General features: G+C 40.7%; 1 protein-coding gene across 12 annotated transcripts in view; it reads right to left on the bottom strand.

Moving 5' to 3' along the window:
* Positions 1-22,314, bottom strand: part of DAB1 (DAB adaptor protein 1) — a 387,139-nt gene that overhangs the window by 247,791 nt on the left and 117,034 nt on the right. For all 12 annotated transcript variants that reach the window (XM_045584556.1, XM_036445795.2, XM_045584560.1 and 9 more), the window contains exon 2: positions 4,751-4,953. In XM_045584556.1, the coding sequence (XP_045440512.1) occupies positions 4,751-4,817 (67 nt within the window). In that variant the 5' untranslated portion in view covers positions 4,818-4,953. The remainder of the gene's footprint in view (positions 1-4,750; positions 4,954-22,314) is intronic.

Below are 22,314 nucleotides of genomic sequence, written 5' to 3'. Positions count from 1 at the left end.
CAAAAAAACTAACACACACCAAACAGGTGCCAGGAAGCAGATCCCAAGCTGCCCTTTACCCAGGACATATCCCCTGCCCTTCTGATGACAAGCTTTACACACACACACACACACACACACACACACACACACACACCCTCTTAAAGACAAGGCTCAAAGGCTAAATAACCATCTCTGGTTACACAGCAGATAAGGAAAGAGTTAGTATTAAACAAACAGGTGTGTCTGGCTCCAAAGTTAGTGCACTTTCCCCTACACTAAATTGCCAGGTGGAGCTGAGTGGAAACCTCAGGCAGTGCCCATAGAAGTGTCTGCATCTGCTTTATCAGGGGACCTATTCCTCCACCAGTCTTCCACTGGGTGGCCTAATGCCTGCATGACCAGTAACAAGAATTGTGTCAACTGCTCTCCCCTTTGAATGTAGGTAGCAACCCTGAAAATAAGCATTCTCCAGTTCCAGTTCTCCACCCAACTCCACTCCTGGAATATGCACTGTTTGACAAGCTGTATGCCTGGTGACACAATCCAATAAAAATGAATTGAAGAAAACTTTACTGCTCACTACTTTCACCCTTATTTAAATTATGAACACTCTCGTTATTTCTCATACATGGCCTGTCTAGAAACTCATTTGATGGGAAAATGTGCCCCTGTGTGACTTGCATTTAAAACTGTCTGACTAGATTTCAGCAGCCTGGGTGAAGAACTGGGGTGACAGGTTTGCGGGAAATTCTAAGGGGCTTCTCAACATTTTTGTAAGCCACTCTTTCTCTCAATACCTTTGGCCATGTCCTGAGGTTTTTTTTGTTTTGTTTTTTTGTGTGTGTTTTTTTTAGGAAATAAAATATCTGCCCAGGAACTATCTAAATTTTGCCAAGAGGAAAATAAAATTTTAAGTCTATAATATCATGTAATAATCTAAAAATGTACTTACAATATAATGTCCAAAATAAAGAGGATATAAAACTGTATGAATAGTATACTCTCAAGCCACTCTGAAAGGTAAGTCAATAAGAAAAGGACTACAATGTTAACAGTAATTACTTTTGATTTATGAAAATATGCATGCCTACTTTTTCTTTTCTAATTTTTAATAATAAACATATATAGCTTTTAAAAAAATGAAATTCACTAAAAAATAAATATATATATTTTCCCAGAAAGAGGCCTACATATGATTCAGTGTTTCCTTACCACAGAAAGCTTTATATAAACTTTGACAAAGATTGTTCACAAAAAGAAAGTTACCTATCAATCTTGCTAACGAATATAGATATCAAAATCCTAAGAAAATATCAATAAATCAAATCCATATACAAAAAAACAATACACCTGAACCAGTAGAATTTACCTCAGAAATTAAGATTAGAAAATCTATCAGGGAACTCCACCTAAGATAAATTAAAATAGTGAAAATATGCATTGATTTAAATATAAAAAGGCATATAATAAAAATTCAACATGTAAATTCAAAACTTTAAAATAGACCCTGAAATGATGAATGAAGGTGAACTAATAAATAATCTTTCACCTGGGTGGAAGGGTAGGGGTTGGGCAGAAAAGAGAAAAGGGGGGGAAATGGGAGATATCTGCAATACTATCAACAATAAAAAAAATATTAAAAAAAAGAATCTTTAGTAAAAAGTTAGATATCACACTTATAGTAATTTAGAAGCATTTCTACTAGTTTAAGGATAAGAAAATGATACCTACTATCACTAAATATTGTATTGACAGACTAGCCAATGCACTAGGATAAGAAAAACAAGTACATAAGGATTGCAGAGGAAGGTATGGTGTCTCCACAGAAAATCAAAGAGGAAGTGGAGAAAGTATTAGTAAGAGTTTAGCAATACAATTATAGTCAAGATCAAGATATACACTGTTTATTCTTTTTCAAGTTCTACTTGTTTGAGCCCAGTTACCAACATTTGTTTAATATTAATAGAATACTGACCATTGCAAAGTCAGAACTGAAGAATAATAATAAATTAATCCTGTTATCAGCATATTTTCTCTCTCTTGTTTTAATGTTTGAGTGTGTTTTCATGGTGCTTGGAACAAACACATTAACAAGAATAAAGATTTATCTGTTATATAATTACAAACAATTTTTAGCTCTTACTCTGGGACAAATAATCTATTATATACTTCTTAAGATCCCCTTGGCTCTTCTTGATGAGATAAGAGAAAGCAATGTAAGAAGAGGATGAAGATAATGAAGGTAGAGAAGACAAAGAGGAGGAGATGGGTAGAAATGGAATAAGAGAAATAGAGAAAAGAAGTGAGAGAAGGGAAATGAAGAAAGATGATAGAAGAGGAAGGGGAAGGGAAGCAGTAGGGCAATAATGAGGAGGAGAAAGGGGGAGGGAAAGGAGGAACAAAGCTAAACTTCCTTGAGCCTTTAATTTATGCCAAAGCCTATTCTGAGTGTTTTATTTGCTTTATTTCAATTAATCTTCATGGTGAGCCTTTGAGGTCTGCAATATTATATTTTAATTTTATAGGAGAGAAAACTGAAGCTCTGAGAGTAAATTAATATTCTAAAGTTACATAGTTAGGAAACGGGATAGCCAGAATTTGACCCAGATCGACTTGCCCAGACTCTGTGGGATTAGCCACTCACTAGAGAATACTCCTTGCATATGTATTGTGCTGATTTTAGGGCTTATTAGGATATGAAGATCAGGAGGAGATAAAAAGGTCACCTTCACACTCCCCTTCCAAATCCTCCACTAAGCCAATGTTCTGAAAACCTGAATCCTCTCTTTAGAATACTTCTGAGTTAGCAATGTTAAAATTAAGAATGAAAAGATGTGCACTAAGATACAATTTTTAATGTATTAAGCATTTAAGAGTACAAGTTTAGTGGGAGGTTAAATTTGAAGCAAAAATATAACCTGTCAGTTTCCACTGAAAAAGGATTTAAATTTTAGTACATAACAGATTCTGCAATTATTTTTTCCTATGTAGCAGTTCTCCCAAGACCTGTTTTCTCACCAACTTGCTTTTCTTCTATTATGCTTAAGCCACAATGCAAAAGAATGAGGTTCACATTCAGTTTTAGAGGATAAAATAGACTGCTATTTTTGTGTTTCCAATAAAAATCTAAAGAATAATGCATAGTCCTCCCTGGGGTGTTGGCTGTCCGAAAGCTGCATATGTATTACATGTATGTCCCTGTTTCCAGAGCATCAGACAAGTGCCATCACCAACATGACAGGGCAGGCACAGCCCCAAACAAATCACTGCCTCACAGAGCAACTAGAGGCATCAGGATTTGCAAGCCGATATTGACAGATCTCAAGACCTGAAAGAGAGCTCTATTAATCCTCCTTCATGCAGCAGAGAAGATGGGGGAGGAAAGACGTGAAACCACGGGGAGAAACACACACACACACACACACACACACACACACACACACACGATGCACAAGATGTTGGCATCCAATTACAACAGGCAGACACATTTCCTGAAAGGGACAGTCATAAAGCAATAGGACCCAAATCTTCAGAAAACATCAAAAGTGATAGATTTATATCATAATCACATTATGCATGCCTGTCTTCATTCCCAGAAGGCTATGTGTCTACCCAGTGTCAGCATTTCCTAAGTGTTTGGAGTGAAAGGGTGAATAAGAGGTCCAGGTCTGAAGGAGTGTATGATAGAGTTGACAAACAAAAACACAGGACATTTTTAATAAATTGAGATATTAATGAAGTGCTACTGAACAAAACAAATGAGCAACTGCCCCAATTTAGGGAGTAAGGAAAGCTTTACACTCTCCAGATGGTCCCACTAAGCTCAAACCTGAACAATAAGGAGCAGTCCTTCTAAAAAAAAAAAAAAGTGGAGAGTGATTTCAGGCTGGACTAATAAGAGTCCAATGACTCTCAAAGTCTGGTCTCTGAACCAATGGCAACAGCATCATATGGGAACTTGCCATAAATGTGAAGTTTCGGACCCCATCGTAGACCTGGGGAACCAAAATCTGGGGATGAGCCTAGGCATCTGTGCTTTCACCAACCTTCCAGGTGCTGCTATAAGAGCAGACAAGCATTTAATGTGGGGAGAAAAAGAAGCAGGCAGACACACATTTCTGCTGCTGGCCTCTCCTCTGAGAACCACTTGTGTAAGCAAAGGTAAACCACAGAGGACAAAATGCTGGAGGGTAAACAGGGTTAAAAGGAGAGATGGGGAGAGAGGGGGAAGGGGTAGGCAGATATTGCTGAAGGGATGTGAAGAAGGTACATATCATGAAAAGATTTTAGATTTTACCCAGAGAATAATGGAGATCCATTAAAATATATTATGAGTAGAAAAATATCCAATCATGCTAGTGACTCTAAATATATACGTGTGTGTGTGTGCGTGTGTGTGTGTGTGGGTGTGTGTGTGTGTGTGTGTGTGTGAGAGTGATTACAAAGATGGAAGATATATCATTACAGAAATAAAAACTCAATCCAGCCCTAACCGGTTTGGCTCATGGAAAGAGCATCAGCCTGCAGACTGAAAAGTCCCAGGTTTGATTCCGGTCAAGGGCATGAACCTTGGTTGAAGGCACATCCCCAGTAGGAGGTGTACAGGAGGTAGCCTATTGATGTTTCTCTCACATCGATGTTTTTAGCTCTCTCTCCCTCTCCCTTCCTCTCTGTAAAAAATAAACAAAATATATAAAAACAAACAAACAAAAAAACTCATTCCAATATAGACAAGCAGCCACAAAGAAAGGAACACAGTCACCCCTACCTTTCTTTCTGGAGTCTTTCTTGGCGCTGGTTTTCACAGCTACTTGAAGTTCTGTCTCAGTTGACATCCTACTAAATCCTTAGTCCACTGCACACAGATCCAGGGCCTTGGCCAGGCTCATGAGGGACTCCTCTCCCAGAGAACGATGCCTCCCTTCAGAAATGACGCTCCAAGCTGCACATGTCATTCACTCCTTCCGAGTGCTGCAAATCAAGGGAAGATAATAATTAAGGTGGTCATTCAGAATAGTCACTCCTTTGATGTTAAACAGAAATTAGGTGGGAAAAGAGTCATACAAAACCCAGAAAATCTTGGCCTCCATGTACAAACTGCTTACATGGTTTCCTCAAGCCATGGACAGGGTTTATAGCAAAAGGAATAAGAGGCCTATATGCAAAACTTAAAACCATTTCTCAAACCAGCTAACTCAAAATAGGTCTTCAGAACTCTGGATTTTCAAAGAAGAGCAAGCCCAAATCTTTGTTTTCCATGTTTCTTATTTTCAAGAAGTGGATGTCACCCAGAAAAACACAGCAAAGGCATATTTCCTGAGCAGCCCGTGCAGATGTTTCCAACAGTGGGGCACCCATCCATCAGCCAAGCTTGATCAGAGCCTTGGCAGCTAAAGCAGATCATAGGGAAGTGGCCTGGGTCTGCCCCTCACTGGCAGGCAGCAGGCGGGACATGGAGTTGACATACAATGGGCTCCAAGGGAAAGGTGACAAATGGGACTGAGAAACTTTCAGCAAGCCAATTTGTATGTCAGCTTGTCCCCCAGCTATAAGAGCAGACAACCATTTAATGTGGGGAGAAAAAGAAGCAGTCAGACACACATTTCATTCATTCTTTCTCTAATAAAATATGCGTTGCACAGTGCTTGAGAGTATTAAGTTCAGACACTGTCCTGGGAAGAGAAAACAGTGATAATACAACCACTTCAATTACAGCTAGTATTTACTATGCACTTACTATATATACTATGCCCTCAGTGACTGTTTCACATACATTATCTCATTTGATTTCATTCCACTGAATGAATGTATTCCCTGTGTCAAGTCAGCAGTCTTTCCCAATGACTACCTATCTGATAGTTACATCTAAGAGTTTAGTGTAAAATAAACATTTCACTAGTTACCCATTTGTAAATAATATTAAGATAATGTTTACATAAAACTATTTCTGGAGCTGCCAAGACTCCGATCAAGTTAGGCTGATCAGGCTACTGGGAATGGATCTTTAACTGTGTAGACAGCCAATGCTTAGCTCATCCCACAGATCTAGAATAGTTTAATCTAACAAGGCTGACCTTAAATGCCAGTTTCAGCTCAAAATGGATAATGGCCCAACCCTCTTACTCATGAAAACTAAAGATGGCTTAATTAGAAGCTCTAAAATAAAAGCCAAATGAAATTATAGTAATGCTTAAATTGGGGGAAATTTCCACCTTATCCAAAGATATCTGGTTAGGTATTTGTATTTTTTTTTATTGACTTCAGAGAGGAAAGGAGAGGGAATGAGAGATAGAAACATCAATGATGAGAGAGAATCAATGATCTGTTGGCCCACGCTGGAGATCCAGCTCCCAACCCAGGCATTTGCCCTGACCAGGAATTAAACCATGACCTCTTGGTCCATAAGTTGATGATCAACCACTGAGCCACACTAGCTGGACTGGCTAGTTTTTTTTTTAACAAGCTATTTTTTAAAAGGACACTAGCCAGGAATGAAAGGAGCCTTAACTAGAGGATCTAAGATTACCAGTAAGGAAAGTAAAAAATGGTCTTCCTAGAATGGAGTCCTTAAAATTATTCATAGAAAAATGGGAGCTTTTCTGCCACTACTGTGCCATCTATCTGCACCATGCCACTCAGCTAACCTTTCCCCTCCCCAAGAGACAACATTCCATGAGCGATGACAGTCATGAAATTCAGTCATATATTTACATAATTTTATTAATAATACTTATCATTTCATAACAACAAATATCTACTGAGAACCAACTATGGGCCAGGTATAAATCCTGACTCATTCCTGTCAACAATACTGTGTAACCATACTGGCCAAGAATACTGAGGCAAAGTCTGACTCCTGTCCTCAAAGAAGCTCAGCCTAGCAGAGGTGTGGTCACGTGAAGGACTGCAATACACACAGCCAGAACTAAAACTGACATACACCTAGCATGCTGGGGCACACAGGGTCAATGATTCACCTCTGCTCAGAAGAGTCAATGAAGCTTCACAGAGAAGAGGATCCTGTGAGATCCTTCAGAGTGATGCTTCAGTCGAGTGGGTGATAAGGGAAAGAGCCAATGAGTACTAAATAGATGCATGCATAATAAAGGAATGAATGGCTGCTTCAGGCAGAAGGGCCAGAATGTGCAAGGAGGCTTGAAATTGACAACCAAACTAATACAAGGAAGCAAAGTCTTGGAGGGAGGTGATGATATATGATTCCATCTCTCCAATTTTCCCTTGTGTTGCCTTTCCATAGAATTTTTCTTTTCAAGTCTTCTTTGATAGTCCATTGATCCCCTCAAGCTTCAGTTCAAAGAAATATCTCAGGCAGAAAGATTTTTCTGATCCCTCTTTCAATGGGATCTCTCCCTACGTATGTTATGATCTGACTAGAGGCCTGGTGCACAAATTTGTACATGGATAGGGTCCCTCTGGGTGGCCTGCAAGGCTTAGGTCAAAACCCACAGTCCAATGCCTCCTGCAGCTCCTACCTGCCACAACTGTGCCTGCCATAGGCTTATGCCCAATCAGTCCCAATTGGGAGAGGCCTGTGCTGCTGCAGCAGCACTCACCAGCCACAACCCCTGTGTTTGGCGCCCTCCCAAGGGGAGTAGCCTGTGGGATCTGGCTGAAATAGGCTCTCTAACATTCCCTGAGGAGTCCTGGATTGCGAGAGTGGGCAGGCCAGGCTGAGGGACCCCACCGGTGCACAAATGGGCCAGGGAAGGACTCCAGGGTGTGTCTGGCTTGTCAAGCTCAGACCTAATTGGCTGGATCCCAAGTAGCAAGCTAACCTACCAGTTGGAGCATCTGCCTCTTGGTAATCAGTGCATATGATAGTAGCTGGTCGACTGCCTGCCTCCTGGTGGTCAGTGCACATGATAGGGAGTGGTTGAGCACCCTTAACATATCATTAGCATATTACACTTTGATTGGTTGTTTGGTTGTTCTGCCATTCAGTCTATTTAAATATTACCCTTTTATTATATAGGATGTTTGGCCAGCTTCATAGTTGGAGCCACATACAAGCGATGGGATACTGAAGAAGTTACTCAACCTTTCTTTGCCTCAGCTTATCTACCTTTATAATGGAGATGACAATATCAATTTATAAGGCTGCTATGGAAATTTATACGTGATCATATGTATAACATGCTTAAAAGTATGCCTGGAACATTATCTGGTGAGTACTTGGTAAATATTAGGCACTAATACAGGGTGTCCCCAAAAACTGTATACACACTATGAATCACTATAAGGCAGTGTTTATTAAGATACATTTTATTTGCAAAATGTAATAGAATTTACAGACATAGTGTGCATAAATTTTGGGCGGAGGACACCCTTTAGTTTTCTATATTGCTCAAGGTCACATGGCTGGTATGTGAACATAAGCCCATGGTATTATTATCATCCTTTTACAGAAGAGTAAACTGAAGCAGTTTAAATTCACTTTCTAAGGACAAATTGTAAGAAATGATAGACTCAAAGATATTCGCATCATGTTGGTCTTGCACACAGTAGGTACCTAATCCCAAAATACAAAAATTAGATGAAATATATGGATTTTACACAATTTCAAGAAAGGCAAAACCCAACTTTTTATTTCCCATGTTTTGTATTTTGAAGTGCTAGATACCACCCAGAAAATATTGCAAAGGCATATTTTTTTAGCAGCCCATGGAGACATTTCCAACAGTGGGGCATTCATCCATCAGCCAAGGTTGATCACAGCCTTCAAAGTCGATGTATGAACTACATTGGACTTGGGCCCCTTCCTTCCCTTCAATGTTATAGGCCAGAATAGAGTACCTATCCCTATTCTGTGGGTATCTCCAGTGCCACTTGTTCAACCAAATGTGATTGTGTTCAAGTGTTATAAGCATTACTAGTGATTTTCTGAAGTACATCCTTATACCAATAATGAAAGGAAACGGGCATCATTTTGAATAAAAACTTCAATAAGGAAGCTGCAGTACAGAGAGAAGGTACTACAGCTGAGATCCTGGCCGCCCCCTTTTAATTTTCCAAAAGCCAGAGGTTGAGCAAAGGCTGTGAAGTAACTCCAAATTATTTAGGAAACTCATTTCTTTGTAATTAAGAAGATTAAAGTCCTCTAGGGCCAGAAACCATGTGACAACTCAAATCATTTTTCCCAGCAAAAGCTGTGAAACCCTATCAGTGAAACTCAGGCTGGCCGAGAATTTAAAATGCTTCAATAATGTTTCTTTGCCCCACACAATCTGCAGTAATTTAATATTCCTGAAGTGTGTCAGGTTTTTATAATGAGCTCTTCAACTCTAAATGTGAATTATGTAATATTCCACTACAGACATTTCATCTAGTGAACTGCTGCTAAATGTAAAATCCCGTGTTCAGTGATTGGGGGTGGGGACAACACCAAACCACAAGCAGAGAAAGCAGATAAGACTTTAAAAAAAATGACAACAAAGCAACAAAGGTTTGAGCAGCCACTACAGAACCAACTCACACTAGAACACCTACTTTAACCCAAATCTGTGCACCACCCCGCTCCTCATACAATTCTACTGAAAAATAGCTAATGTTTATGAGGACCCACTATTTACTACATACTAGACTGTCAATTTCTCATCTATTACCTTATTCAAACCTTCAACCACTTGAAAGTTGGGTATTATTATCTTCATTTCACGGATTAGAAAAGTGAGGCCAGTTTAGTAGTTTATCCATGGTCATAAGACTAATAAGTATCACAGGGCAGGGTACAAGTCACTCTTATCCCCAGCTTCAGTTAGCTGGTGAACAGGTAAAAAATGTGGTGTATTCATACAATGGAATATTATTCAGCCACAATATGGCTGAATAATACTTGCTACAATATGGATAAACCTGAAAGAAGTATGCCAAGAAAAAGAATTTAGATACAAAAGATCAGATGTTTTATGATTACATGTGTAAGAAATACCCAAAATTGGTAAATCCAGTGACAGGAAGCAGGTCAGTGGTTGCCAGGTGCTGGGGGAAGTGGAGAAGGGCCAGTCACTGATCACTAATTACAGTGCCTCCTTGGGGGAGGAGGGGAGGAGATGGTTGCAAAAAAAAAAAAAAAAATACCACTGAATTATACTCATTGAAATGGTTAATTTTATGTTATGTGAATTTCACCTAAACTTAACAAAACAAAGAAAACTCTTCCCAGCCAAGCCCTACACTCTGATTTAAGCCTTATGTGATACGCTAAGAATAGTACAAATTCCGGTCTTAGAGGACCACCCAGCTTTATAAACCAGTCTTCCCAAAACCATGACTTTGAGTTTGAGTGGCAACAATTACATAGCTTATAAGGTGCATATCACTACCTCCCTGGTTTGTGATTTGAGGCATCTTAACCAACTTCACCCAACCTATTAAGCACCAAAACAGACCATTTATCAACATGGCACAAAGGTTGCAACAGTGCAGATGAGGAGCCTCAGTTTTCTCATCAGTAAAATGGGAACGTAGCCATCAAGTATGCAAGACTTGGAAGGTTGAGAGATTGGGGCACTTCCAAAGGCTACCTCAATCTACAGCATGTTTCCCTTTGTGTAAGGCAGGAGGAGACATAAACCTAATTATCGTTACAAAAAGAAACACAGGCCAAGCAAAGAAAAAGCAGTGAAGCTGCCTTTGTCCATATGGACATCCTGGGTGGTAGAATGAATGGGTGACTAGGTAGAAGGACATGGCAGAGGGCACTCCCTCTCAGAGTATAGCTTTTGCATAAAGCCACATTTGGAAGCATTCTGATGTGCTACATATCTGAAAAATAAATTAATAGGGGTAAAAAGTGGAGGAAAGGCTAAAACTAAAAGTGGACTTAAACAAATTAATCCAATTGTATTTCAAATAAACTTCATAAACACAATCCCTGAAGGGATGGGAGAGAAAGAACTAATCCAGATAATTTATGAACACAGGATTTGACTATTTTTACTCAGTTGGGCAGGGTTCGGTCACAGGATGCTGCAAACAAACCTCAAATCCTTTTTTTTTTTTTTTTTTTTAGGCTTTCGGGCTAGTATTACAGGCAAAGCAATTATGAAACTATTTTAGATGTATTATAGGATTGAACAAAGAAGTAAATGTTTTTATATTCTTGAGAGCTAAGTTTCTCACTGTGGAAAAAGAGATTAAAATAAAAGGGAAGGCAAGAAATAACACAGTGGGGATAGATTAGAAATTGGGGATTGCAGGGTAAACTCATGATTTATAAAATATAAATGCCTCTGTACATGTGTGTATTTATACAGGTGTTTACAGGAAGATATCTCCCAGCTCTGTCCATTGAATGGGTCTAGGAGCAAGGATACCCCAGTAACAATGTGATACCTAATACAGAGATTTTGGTTTCTACTACCATTCCAAGTAAAATGAGCAGGGAGAGGGGGGTTGTTTGGAAAAAAGATGATTCCAAAGCTGAGGCAGGGCAAGTACAAGATGAGCCTGATATATCTTGTTATTCCAGAAAGTGAGAAAGTGCTCCAAAAAACACAGCTGATGGGGAAATGTCACAAGGATACAGAGGGCACCTGGAAGGAGCTCTCACTATCTTCGTCTGGAGCAATAAAAACACCACTATAATTTAAGGATGGTATTAAATGATAAACCGCTGAAAAAATAGGAATCCATGACTCCACACTGATAACAGACAGATAAACAAACCAGAACATTCACTGCCTGGTAAATACAGAGGGAGCACTGGAGTATAAAAATCACCATTCGGCAGCCATCAAGAATCACCAATAAATGCTAAAGCCAGGGCCAAGCTTTGATAAGAAGCAAGATATCTGCATGTCTTATAGTGCCTTCTCACTCACTGCTTATAGTTGCAAGGGGGAAAAATCTGTGACTATACAATGGAGAAATTGAATGACACCTCAGTTAGGTTATCAAAACTAACATCATCAAAAAGGGGCAGATAGTATCATGTGACACCTGAGAAGAACATGTCAGAATCATGTAGTATTCTGGCCAGAAATCTATTCAGATTATACGTTTTTCCTTCCTTTTTAAATGGGAGAAAGGACTATATTCTTCAAATATGTAGTAGTGAAAGACAAATATAGGTTGTGGAAATATTTTAGGTTAAAAGAAATTAAACAGATATAATATCCTAATGCAACTAACAACTACATGTACAGACAGGATTCTGTACTGAAGAGAATAAAATGCTACAAAGATAATTATTGGGCCAATTATTGGGTAAGTTAGGTAAAAACATTGTTTCAGTGTTAAATTTTGATTTGATAACATTCCTGTGGCTGTGTAAAAGAATATTCATTTTCTTAGGGAATAGTCACCATGTATCTATAGATATAAAAGCTTAAGTGACCATTACAGCGAAATGACCAGAACTGGTAGCTATGATGCACAATGACCACCAGGGGGCAGATGCTCAACACAGGAGCAGCCCCCTGGTGTTCAGTGTGCTCCACAGGGGGAGTGCTACTCAGCCAGAAGTCAGGCCACTCAGCCAGAGCAGAGCTCATGGTTGGCAAACACAGCTGCCATAGCTGGAGCCTCTCCTGACCCTGTGGCAGCATTACTGACCTGCAGCAGCAGGCCCAGCAGGCCGGCCCTGATTCAGGCTCCTCCCTGGCTTCCCACTACCTGGTGCACTGCTTAGGGGATGTCCAACTGCTGGTTTAAGCCCAATCCTGATGGCATTCTCTGTAGAAGGCAGTCAGTCTGAACAACTCAGTGACTCAGAAGTGCAGGGAACTCAGAGTGAGCCTGCCTCCACATTTGACTCACTTGACTTGATGGTGTACACAGGACAGACTATGGTGGTCTAGCCTGTGCATGTGCAGCAGATGCTGAAGTACAAGCAGCCAGCCATGCAGCAGCAGAAGGCCATCCAGCCACAAGCCAGCAGGTGGACATCCCCTGAGGGGTCCCAGACTGCGAGAGGGTGCAGGCTATGCTGAGAGACACACCCTCCCTCCCTCAGTGCATAAATTTTGTGCACTGGGCCTCTAATTTAGGAATAAAGGACTAAAATATGCACATCTTACTTTCAAATGATTCAGGGGAAAAACATACATGTATGTATATGCATATATATATATATATATATATATATATACACACACATAAGGAGAGAGATAATACACAAATGATAAGGCAATAAGTGAATCAAAAGAGAGAGAATAGGGTATTTTTTCCAATTTTAAGATTTAAAAAAAAATTAAAGGAAGGAAAAGTGTAGTTCAGACCCTAGTATGCAGAGATATGGAACAAAGCTATGTCTGGCCTTTCTTTACTTTAAGTTCAGACCCATTTCACCTCCCTAGAGCATGCTTTCTAATTCCCAAGGCAGGATGAGTTTAAAATTAGTTTATGGTTGTCACTCTTCATTACAGATTTCAACTTCACTGAATATCTGCCCAGACTACCTAACTTGGCAGAAGTCTCTGGACCAAGACTGTTTTGAGCAGGTCTTTTCTCTACCGAGCTCAAGCCTTCCTCTCCAGACCAACCTCCTGCCAGGAATCTGCCCACTAAGGCCTTTCAGCAACCGGCCCCACACATCACGGCAATCTCCTTAATTACTTAGCTCAAATCAGCCTCTCCTAGATCCTCTCCCTCTCCATCCCAAAGACTACGGCTTTAACCTGTAAACCTCTTACTTAAAAAACAAACAAACCAAGCAAAAAAAAAACCACAAAAAACAACAACAAAAAAAGCATACACACACACACACACATACACACACACACACAACTAATAAAATAGAAAAATGCTAATTGACTATACCTTCTCTACGCCCACAGCCAATCAGAGTGAGTATGCAAATTAACCAAACAAAGATGGCAGTTAATTTGCATATACCGAGGGAGGGAAGAGTGAAGACTGAAGACAGCTTAGAAGGAAGAGGGAGGAAAAGCAGAAAGCAAGATGGCTGCCAGATGGAAAGCATGGGCAGGGTGGGGCAGGATGGGCAGCAGCCGCAGGGGCTGCTTGCAAGAATCTTCCTGCAATGGGCTCCTAGCATACACACACACACACACACACACACACACACACACACACACTGAGTGGCCAGATTATTATGTGTTCAAAGATTATATATATATAATATATATATATATATATATATATATATATATATATATATATATATATATATATAATCTAGCCCATTTGGAAAATATCTAAAATTCATTCATTGTTCTTTTCAGGGACAAGAAAATAGGGAAGAGTAAGGTTTTGCTGGAACCCAATGGCAACATTTATTAAAAGCTACTGGGAGTCTCACAATGCAAAGGCTATCGAGAGTCTCACAATGCAAAGGCTATCAAGAGTTTATTCAAAAATATTACATTTCTCTCTACTGAGAAAGTACCACCATCTTTTTTTTTTTTAAATACATTTTATTGATTTTTTACAGAGAGGAAGAGAGAGAGATAGAGAGCCAGAAACGTCAATGAGAGAGAAACATTGACCAGTTGCCTCCTGCATGCCCCCTACTGGAGATGTGCCTGCAACCAAGGTACATGCCCTTGACTGGAATCAAACCCGGGACCTTTCAGTCAACAGACCTATGCTCTACCACTGAGCCAAACCGGTTTCGGCGAAAGTACCACCATCTTAATAGTGAATGTAGAGCCATCTCTAGCTTTGACCAAACCCTTCAAGAAAAATAATACATGGACAGAACATATCCCTGGTTTCCAAACTCTGAAGGCCACAAAGTCGATAAATTAACAACCTTACTATAGACCCAGTCAATGCTTCTTGCCATCACCAGGTGCATCAAGGAAAGGGGAGAAAAATCACAGATTCAGAAAACATCTCTTGGCCAGAGAGCTCATCTTCATTATATTGCTTGTTGGCTGTTTATCTGATGCTATGAAAACAGAAAAAGAATTTCTGGCAGTTGAAAGAAAACTCTCTAGAAAGCCATTTTCTATAACAGGATGTAGGTAACAAATAAGTAAAACTGAAACGAAAGGGAACAAAAGTTCATGCTCAACTAACGTTTTTTTTTTTATTCCTTTGAATCCATAAACTTTCATAAAATCAATACCATGTGTTATAATGGGCATTAACATCAGCACTAGCTCTACAAAATATCCAATAGAGAATATTCAATATCCCTTAATTTATGTTGAGAGCATAATCTAGTACTAATACTTTTAAATAGGGTCAAAAATGCCATCCAAGTAATTTAAAATTCTCTATGAACAATGCTTTCTTATAGAAACTAAATTGATAAATACATAAGTGGGATTTAGCTCTCTAGTAGTTTGGCTTTCCTAGGGTAAAATGTAGAATTAAAAAAAATATTTAAATACTTCATCAGTTAATCCATCTATAAAATGGGATAATGCTAAATAAAACTTATGGAATTAAAAGAATGGCAGCAAATGAACCATATGTGAAGATACTTTTGGAAAAATAAAATGCTATGTTCCCAAAGGCAGGCACTGTTATTATTAAGATATCAGTCATCCATCAGCAAGATGATGATGGGAGGAACAAAAATGTGTGTTTCTAATCAAACTCAAAGCTAACAAAAGCCAGAACCAGGTTTCAGGAATATGAAGGAATTTATGTGAGAACAACATACATACTTATGAACATTTCATTTAACTAATGGATCACACAGTTTCATTAAGTATTTATTGCACCATGAAAATTCATTACATAAACTCAGAGTATCAGAAAAAAACAAGCATATAAACCTAAAATAATTCCATTAGTGTTTTCAGTACATAAGACCCTACTGTACCCATTCCTCATTTGCACCCCCTAGCCAGGTGAGGAGGCGGGTACACTGTGTATTTGCACTTCATGATCAAGTCCCTCTACTCTCTTCCCTGTTCCCTCCACAGTATCTTTGAGTAACAGGGAACTACTGCGTTCCCCAGGGTCTTGCAGAAAACAAGACGAGTATTTAATGAAGACCTCCCCTTGAACGGGATTTTAAATAAACAAATGTGGCATTTGGCAGCTTCACCTGCTGATTTTCCTAAAATATACACGGCCATTATTTACTCATTCTGCAAGCTGCATTTCATTATCTTCAAAGTTGATAATGGGAAAAAGAACATCTGTACAAGGCAAGCCCGGGGAGCATACACCAGATGTCCCCATGCTGCCTAGCTTTGAGGGTGGCCCTGCACAGGGCTCATTCCAAAGCCCTCTACATTCCAGTGGCAGTCTCCATCCCTATCTCCATTGCTTCATTGCCCCAGCAACATCCCTTCCCATTGGCCCCACACGAGATCTCCACCAATGGATACCATCTTCTTCCTGCCCCACAGCACCCAGACATGGGTGGCATGTTTTCTCCCATCACTGACATCCTGTATGAATTCTTCTCGTTCTCAAATATCTCATTGTTACCACCCTTTTTTAGAAAAGAAGGGCATGTCATCTTCCTTTGCCTTACTAATGATCTGCTAGCCCAGTCTCAATTACTGTCCATCTCCATCCAAAATGGGGGACAAGGGTGGCTCAAATTTTCTCCACAAAAGAATCTGTATTTGATGGGAAGCAACCCAATTTCCACAATTATCTTCCTCACAAAAAGCACACACAACAGTGATAACCATAGGGCTATGTTTTCCTAAAGCTACAAATGGGGATGGATGCTCTGACAAAGGAACTCTGTTTTTTGTTTGTTTCCCAATTTGTGAATGTATTTAATTCAACTGTCTCACAGAAACATAAAATTCAATCACACTGGGCAATTACTGAGCAAGTCACCAACAGGGAAAACATGATACACCCTCCTCACTCTTATCCCAGCAAACTCCTTGAATCCCAGTTCAAGCTCCCCTGTTATTGAAGGCTTCCCTGATCACACACATCCTTCCTTCACACACCAGCCTCACAAGCATCTTTCACCTCACACACCAGCCTCACAAGCACCCTTCTCTCTGCACACCAGCCTCACAAGCAACCTTCCCCTCACATACCAGCTCACAAGCATTTTTCCCCTCACACGCCAGTCTTGCATGCACCCTTCTCCTTGCATACCAGCTTTACATGTACCCTCCCTCTTGCACACCAGCTTCTATTGAGGATTAAGGCAGCACAGTGCAGAGGCTCCCAAACTTTGCACAATGGTGGAAGTCACCTGTGTGGCTGAAAAATGTTGACACTTGTCCCCCATCATGGGATCCTCACTTAACTGGTGCGACCTGGGCATTGGGATGCCTAAGAACTCTCCCAGGTGATTTGAATATGCAGCAAAGTTTGGTAGGAGAATTTACATTTGCCTTCAGGGCCAGCATGACCCCTTTCCTTAGTCTTGCAGGGTTGGGCCCATTATTGAATTCCCTATGAATGTATTCATTGCAAAATGTGATGGCTCTGAGAATACAGGTATAGTAAATGATATATAACCAATATGATATGGTGCTGGTGGTAGGCAGGAAAATGGCCCTTCCAAGACATTCATGCCCTAATCATCAGAATGATTTAGATCAGCGGTTGCCAAACTTTCAGACCTCAAGGACCATCTGCGGCCTGCAGACCACCTGTTGGTGACTGCTGATTTAGACGATGAGAATTTGGACTTTTGAAATGATGAGGTCTATATGAGATTTGAGTTTTTGACCTGATGAGAGAGACCTGTTTTGCATTTGCACATTTTGCTGGATGTGAATCTCGGGGGCCAGGAGGTGGACTGTGATAGACAAAATAATGGCCCCCACAGATGTCCACTGCCTAACCCCAGTCCCAGCTGACTAACCCCAGACCCAGCTGACTGCACAGGGGTTGATTCCTTTCCAAAGGACAACTCACTGGCCGACCAGGAACCACAGGTTGGCCTGATCAGAAGAGTTAGATCCAAACTGGATACATGAAAAAAAATGCATATTTTCTCTCTTTCTCTCTTAAGAATATGAACTCAATACAGATACTGTCCAGTGGTCATGAGACAAGAATTAAAATATGCACACGGAGAAGCAGTGAGGCAGCAAGGGGATGATTAAGTAGAAGTTAGGAGTTAGCAAAAGTCAAGACTAGGTAGAGAAAATAGGAGCGAGAAAGAGAACATTTTCAGTAGAAGTAGAAAACAACGACACCAATGACAAGGAGTGACCCAGGGTCTGAGCAAAAGAACAGGGTAACCTTATCTTTCCTGGCATGGAATCATACTGCAGCTAGGCTGCCTGGTTCCTTCTGAGACTGGGGAAATTCCTCACTGCTAGCATAGCCCTAGAGTGCCACACTCAGCCTTGCAGGTAGGGGGCAGGAGGCTGTAACCAATAGCCTGGGGCTCTCACTCTGGTGTACTTACCTCCACCTCTCATCTGAGCCCTTATGTACTTCACTAGACATAGACTGGCTATTAAAGACAAGACAAAAAAAAACATTAACATCACATTCAGACTTTACTTGGGTTTTCAAATAAAGGCTCCACCAAGTGCCAAATATATGACCTTTGGCAAGTCCCTTGAAGACTTTGGGCCTCAGTTAATACCTCTGCAAAGCTGGGAAATAGGCAACTAACCCCTGATGGTTGTTGACTAGAATGCATGAGATGCTATGTGTACTGCCTGGGTCTATGGGAGTATCATTATGTAGTAGTTGATACACCCTCCTCACTCTTACTTCCCTTCCTCCTATTTCATTTGCATATAATTCTTTGGAAGGAAAAGAGAGAAGTTCCCAATACTTATTTCCTATTTCATCTACCTATTAGTTTTTCCATACATACTTGTCAAAATGAGTCAGGAAATAATCACCTACAACTATCTCTGCTGCGATATGAAATCACCTGACCTCAGGCTCCACTCCAGCATGCCTCCCAAACTCCCAGCTGAGCACCCCCCTTACCCTTTCCCACCCCCCCCTCCCCTCCTCCTTGCCTCACAAAAAATACTAGTACATGCTACAGCCACACTAGGTCTGGCACAGACCCCAGGGCACAGCCTGGTCATCCAATGCCACATTTCCTCACCTCTTCAAACTCTGCCCATCCTTTGAGGAAGTAGATGAAAAATGCAAAATAGGGTTATTCCAGGAAAGTTAATACAGGGATTATTTACACAAGGGTGAGCTGTGTTGAAAGGAAACTCCAAAGCACAGTGCAGTATCCCAGGGAGAGATTAATAGACTTTTACCTCTTCTATAAAGAAGGGATTAGAGAAGGGAGAGACAATCAGAATTTGGAGAAACCCTATAGAGAAAACTGCCTTAACGGGAGCTTAACTTTCAGTGTAGGACACACCAAACCCAAGGCAACCCAGCCAGGAGAAAACCCCAAGGTGGATCAAGACACACAGCCTTCGCCCTCCTCCTCCCTGCCCTTCAGCCTCCTGCTGGAACTGGGTATTGGCTGGAACTGAGAAGAGGCCCCATAGGTGCAGTCCACATAGGTTAGCTCTCAGCATGGTGAAAGTGGAGTGAAAAGCCGATAGTACCTCAGCAGAAATCAGCCCCCCTTGCACCAAGGCCCACGTGAAGATCTTCCTCCCTGAAAAATATTTGGTCACAGTCCCTGTTCTTCAAAATCCCCAAGAGACTTCATGAAGGCATGGCTCCTTGTGACACAGCATAAAACAGAAGGAAACAAAGAGAGGGAAGTTGAATTACATTTGTGAAGACGTGCTACATGTGCCGTGTTTTGTGCTAAGTAAGCACCATGCCCTGTGCCTCCCTCATCTCATTCATCTTTACAAGTTGGGAAGGTACGCATTATTATCTCCATTTTGTAGTAGTGGAAACTGAGGCACTGAATTGATGAAATATCAAGCCTGAATCCCATTTCTAGGCTGAATCCAGACCTAGAACCCCAGGGCATGTGACTCCAAATATGTGTTTCCATGAAACCATACTTCTTTACATGCACTGTCAGTTTCAAATCTGCCTAACCCTGTCCCTGGAGGAGTGTGAAGGTCACCTGAGGGCACAGGTGCTCTTCTCTTCCTCTGGCATCTCCTCCTGCCCCTGTGCTAATGAGATACAGAAACAGCCCACATATCATTAGATATATAAAATCACAAAATCTTGGAAATCCCCACAATCTTATTTTTACTCTGTTTAAAAATAACCTGTTTTGTCAAATATTAAAAACTTCTTTTCCCTCTTTACATAGAACCTTTTCTTTTTTAACACACATCTCATATTGGGATTCACATCTCAACACTCCCACAAGAAATACCCCCAGGCTCCCTGTCTACTCAGGCAAGCACTTGGTAAATTTGGAAAACAATTTAAGATTAATTTCTGCCTGCCAAGTACAGAAATTCTGGGTAGTCTTCTCTTATACAAAGTTTTCAAAGGAACATTGTGTGTTTCCTCAATTATATGCAACATTTTTTAAAAATGGACTCCTCATTTAAAGTATTGTATTTATTACTAACTAGAGGCCCGGTGGAAATTCATGCATGGGGTTGGGGGGTCCCTCAGCCTGGCCTGCAACCTCCCCAATCCAGGACCCTTCAGGGGATGTCAAACTTCCAGGTTAGGCCCGATCCCACAGGACAGTCGGACATGCCTCTTATAACCTGGGACTGCTGGCTCCTAACCGCTCACCTGCCTGCCTAATTGCCCCTAACCGCCTCTGACTACCTGATCACCCCTAACAGTCTCTGCTTACCGAATTGCCCCTAAATGCTACCCTGCAGGCCTGATTGCCCCTAACTGCTCAACCCTACTGGCCTGATTGCCCCTAACCATTCTGCCTGCCTGCCTGATCACCCCTAACCACTTCTGCCTTGGTCCCTTGTCCAGAAGGATGTCTGGAAGACATCAGGTCTATCTGGTCTAATTAGCATATTCCCTTTGATTAGTATAGATAATAAACACAATAAAGTGATTAATGATACAATCATGGCAGCTCCTATAGATGGCATCATGTGCATGTAATATTGCCTGGTATTTCCAGAGCCCCCAAGTGCCCTTCTGACATCTCGTCATTTACTCCTTTTGCCTCCTCTAGAGGGCAGCCAGGGTGAATTGTTGTGAGCTCCATGTGGAGGCTGAGGCCTGAGGCCCAAAAAACCCACTTCCTCCATTCCACACTCACCTTCCATTTTCTTTCAATGGGGAGACAACAAAAGAGAGCAGCAGTGAAAAAGAAGGATCTCCAGCTTTCCTTGGGAGGGTGCCCTCATACTGCCCCTTCATCTATGCACATGAGTGCCATTTCCTTCCAAAGGACTGTCGAGGGTTGCTAAGTTCTTTCCTGTCCATGCACTCACTTCATCATCATAATAGCCCAGTAAGGTAGGTATTGCCATCCCTATGTTATTGTGGGTGGATGAGGAGAAGCAATATCTCTAATCACAGGTTTCCCAGCTACAAGTATTGAAAATATGACTGTAGTTCATGTCTTCTTGATTCAAGAGTCTTTATTTGTACCTTGCACAAAACTATCTCCTGAGCCTTTATCATGCTTTCTTATAAATTATCAGCTCTAAGGTTAAAACCCATACATGGGGTGGGACAATAGTAAGAGGGAAGAATCTGTTGCTAGTAGGTTAACTGGCCATACCCCGCTCTGACTCCTAAGCTGCTAAAACCACATATCCATCATCTGCTGAATCTAGACCACATCTCCTCTGTCCACTGAATCTCTGTACCTTTGCATAGCCATTTTGGCCAAGGCCTGTGGGGCCACTGACCCAATAATGATGCTTTTTTCCTCTTTAGAGGGAATTTCAGTCTTTGGACATTCAAATTTACAGTCTAAATTAGAAGTATCCTTTACGGATAATAAATGAAAATAAAGATAACAGAATTAAAACTAAATGGCTTCCAAGAGGCACACTGGTAAATGAATTACTCTAGAGTTTTAATTGGGTTTATCTCTAAAATGTGTGCCCATCTAGACTAAGTCCCCATTAACTGGCAGTTTTCAGAAAGCAGCTAGTCCTGCAAACAATCATTCACTCGACATTTGTTATTCTCTGGGCATTCACAACTAATAGCCATCCAAGGAGGGAGGGATATATGATCAGAAGAAGCATGAAGAGATCTCTTCCCTCTGGAATTCCAGGGGAAAACACCTACAAAAAAAAAATCACAGAGTTTAAAAAACAGGATATCAAATACTCCTTTGAAAACCTTCACGAAAGCTAAGAATCCCTTCTCCTCTCGCTGGAGTCAAGAACTTAAGATGTCAGGTAGGGATTTAAAAAACCGAAACAAAAGTAAAAGGCAAAAGGAATATATTTGTAAAGCACAATTTAAAAACTGTCAAGATGATGTTCAATGACTCTTCATCTCTAAACATCTTTATCTTCCTATTTTACTGGCACACTGCCAGAAATCACAATAAAATAAGAAGTTGCTTCTAATAATACTAGGACTCTACAAGTGAAAATGTCCTGTCACATCTGT

The sequence above is a fragment of the Pipistrellus kuhlii genome, unplaced genomic scaffold (genome assembly GCF_014108245.1).
Source record: "Pipistrellus kuhlii isolate mPipKuh1 unplaced genomic scaffold, mPipKuh1.p scaffold_m20_p_2, whole genome shotgun sequence".
Classification (NCBI taxonomy): Eukaryota; Metazoa; Chordata; class Mammalia; order Chiroptera; family Vespertilionidae; genus Pipistrellus; species Pipistrellus kuhlii.
Note: the sequence above shows the minus strand (reverse complement) of the source record. Positions and strands in the feature narration are given on the sequence as shown.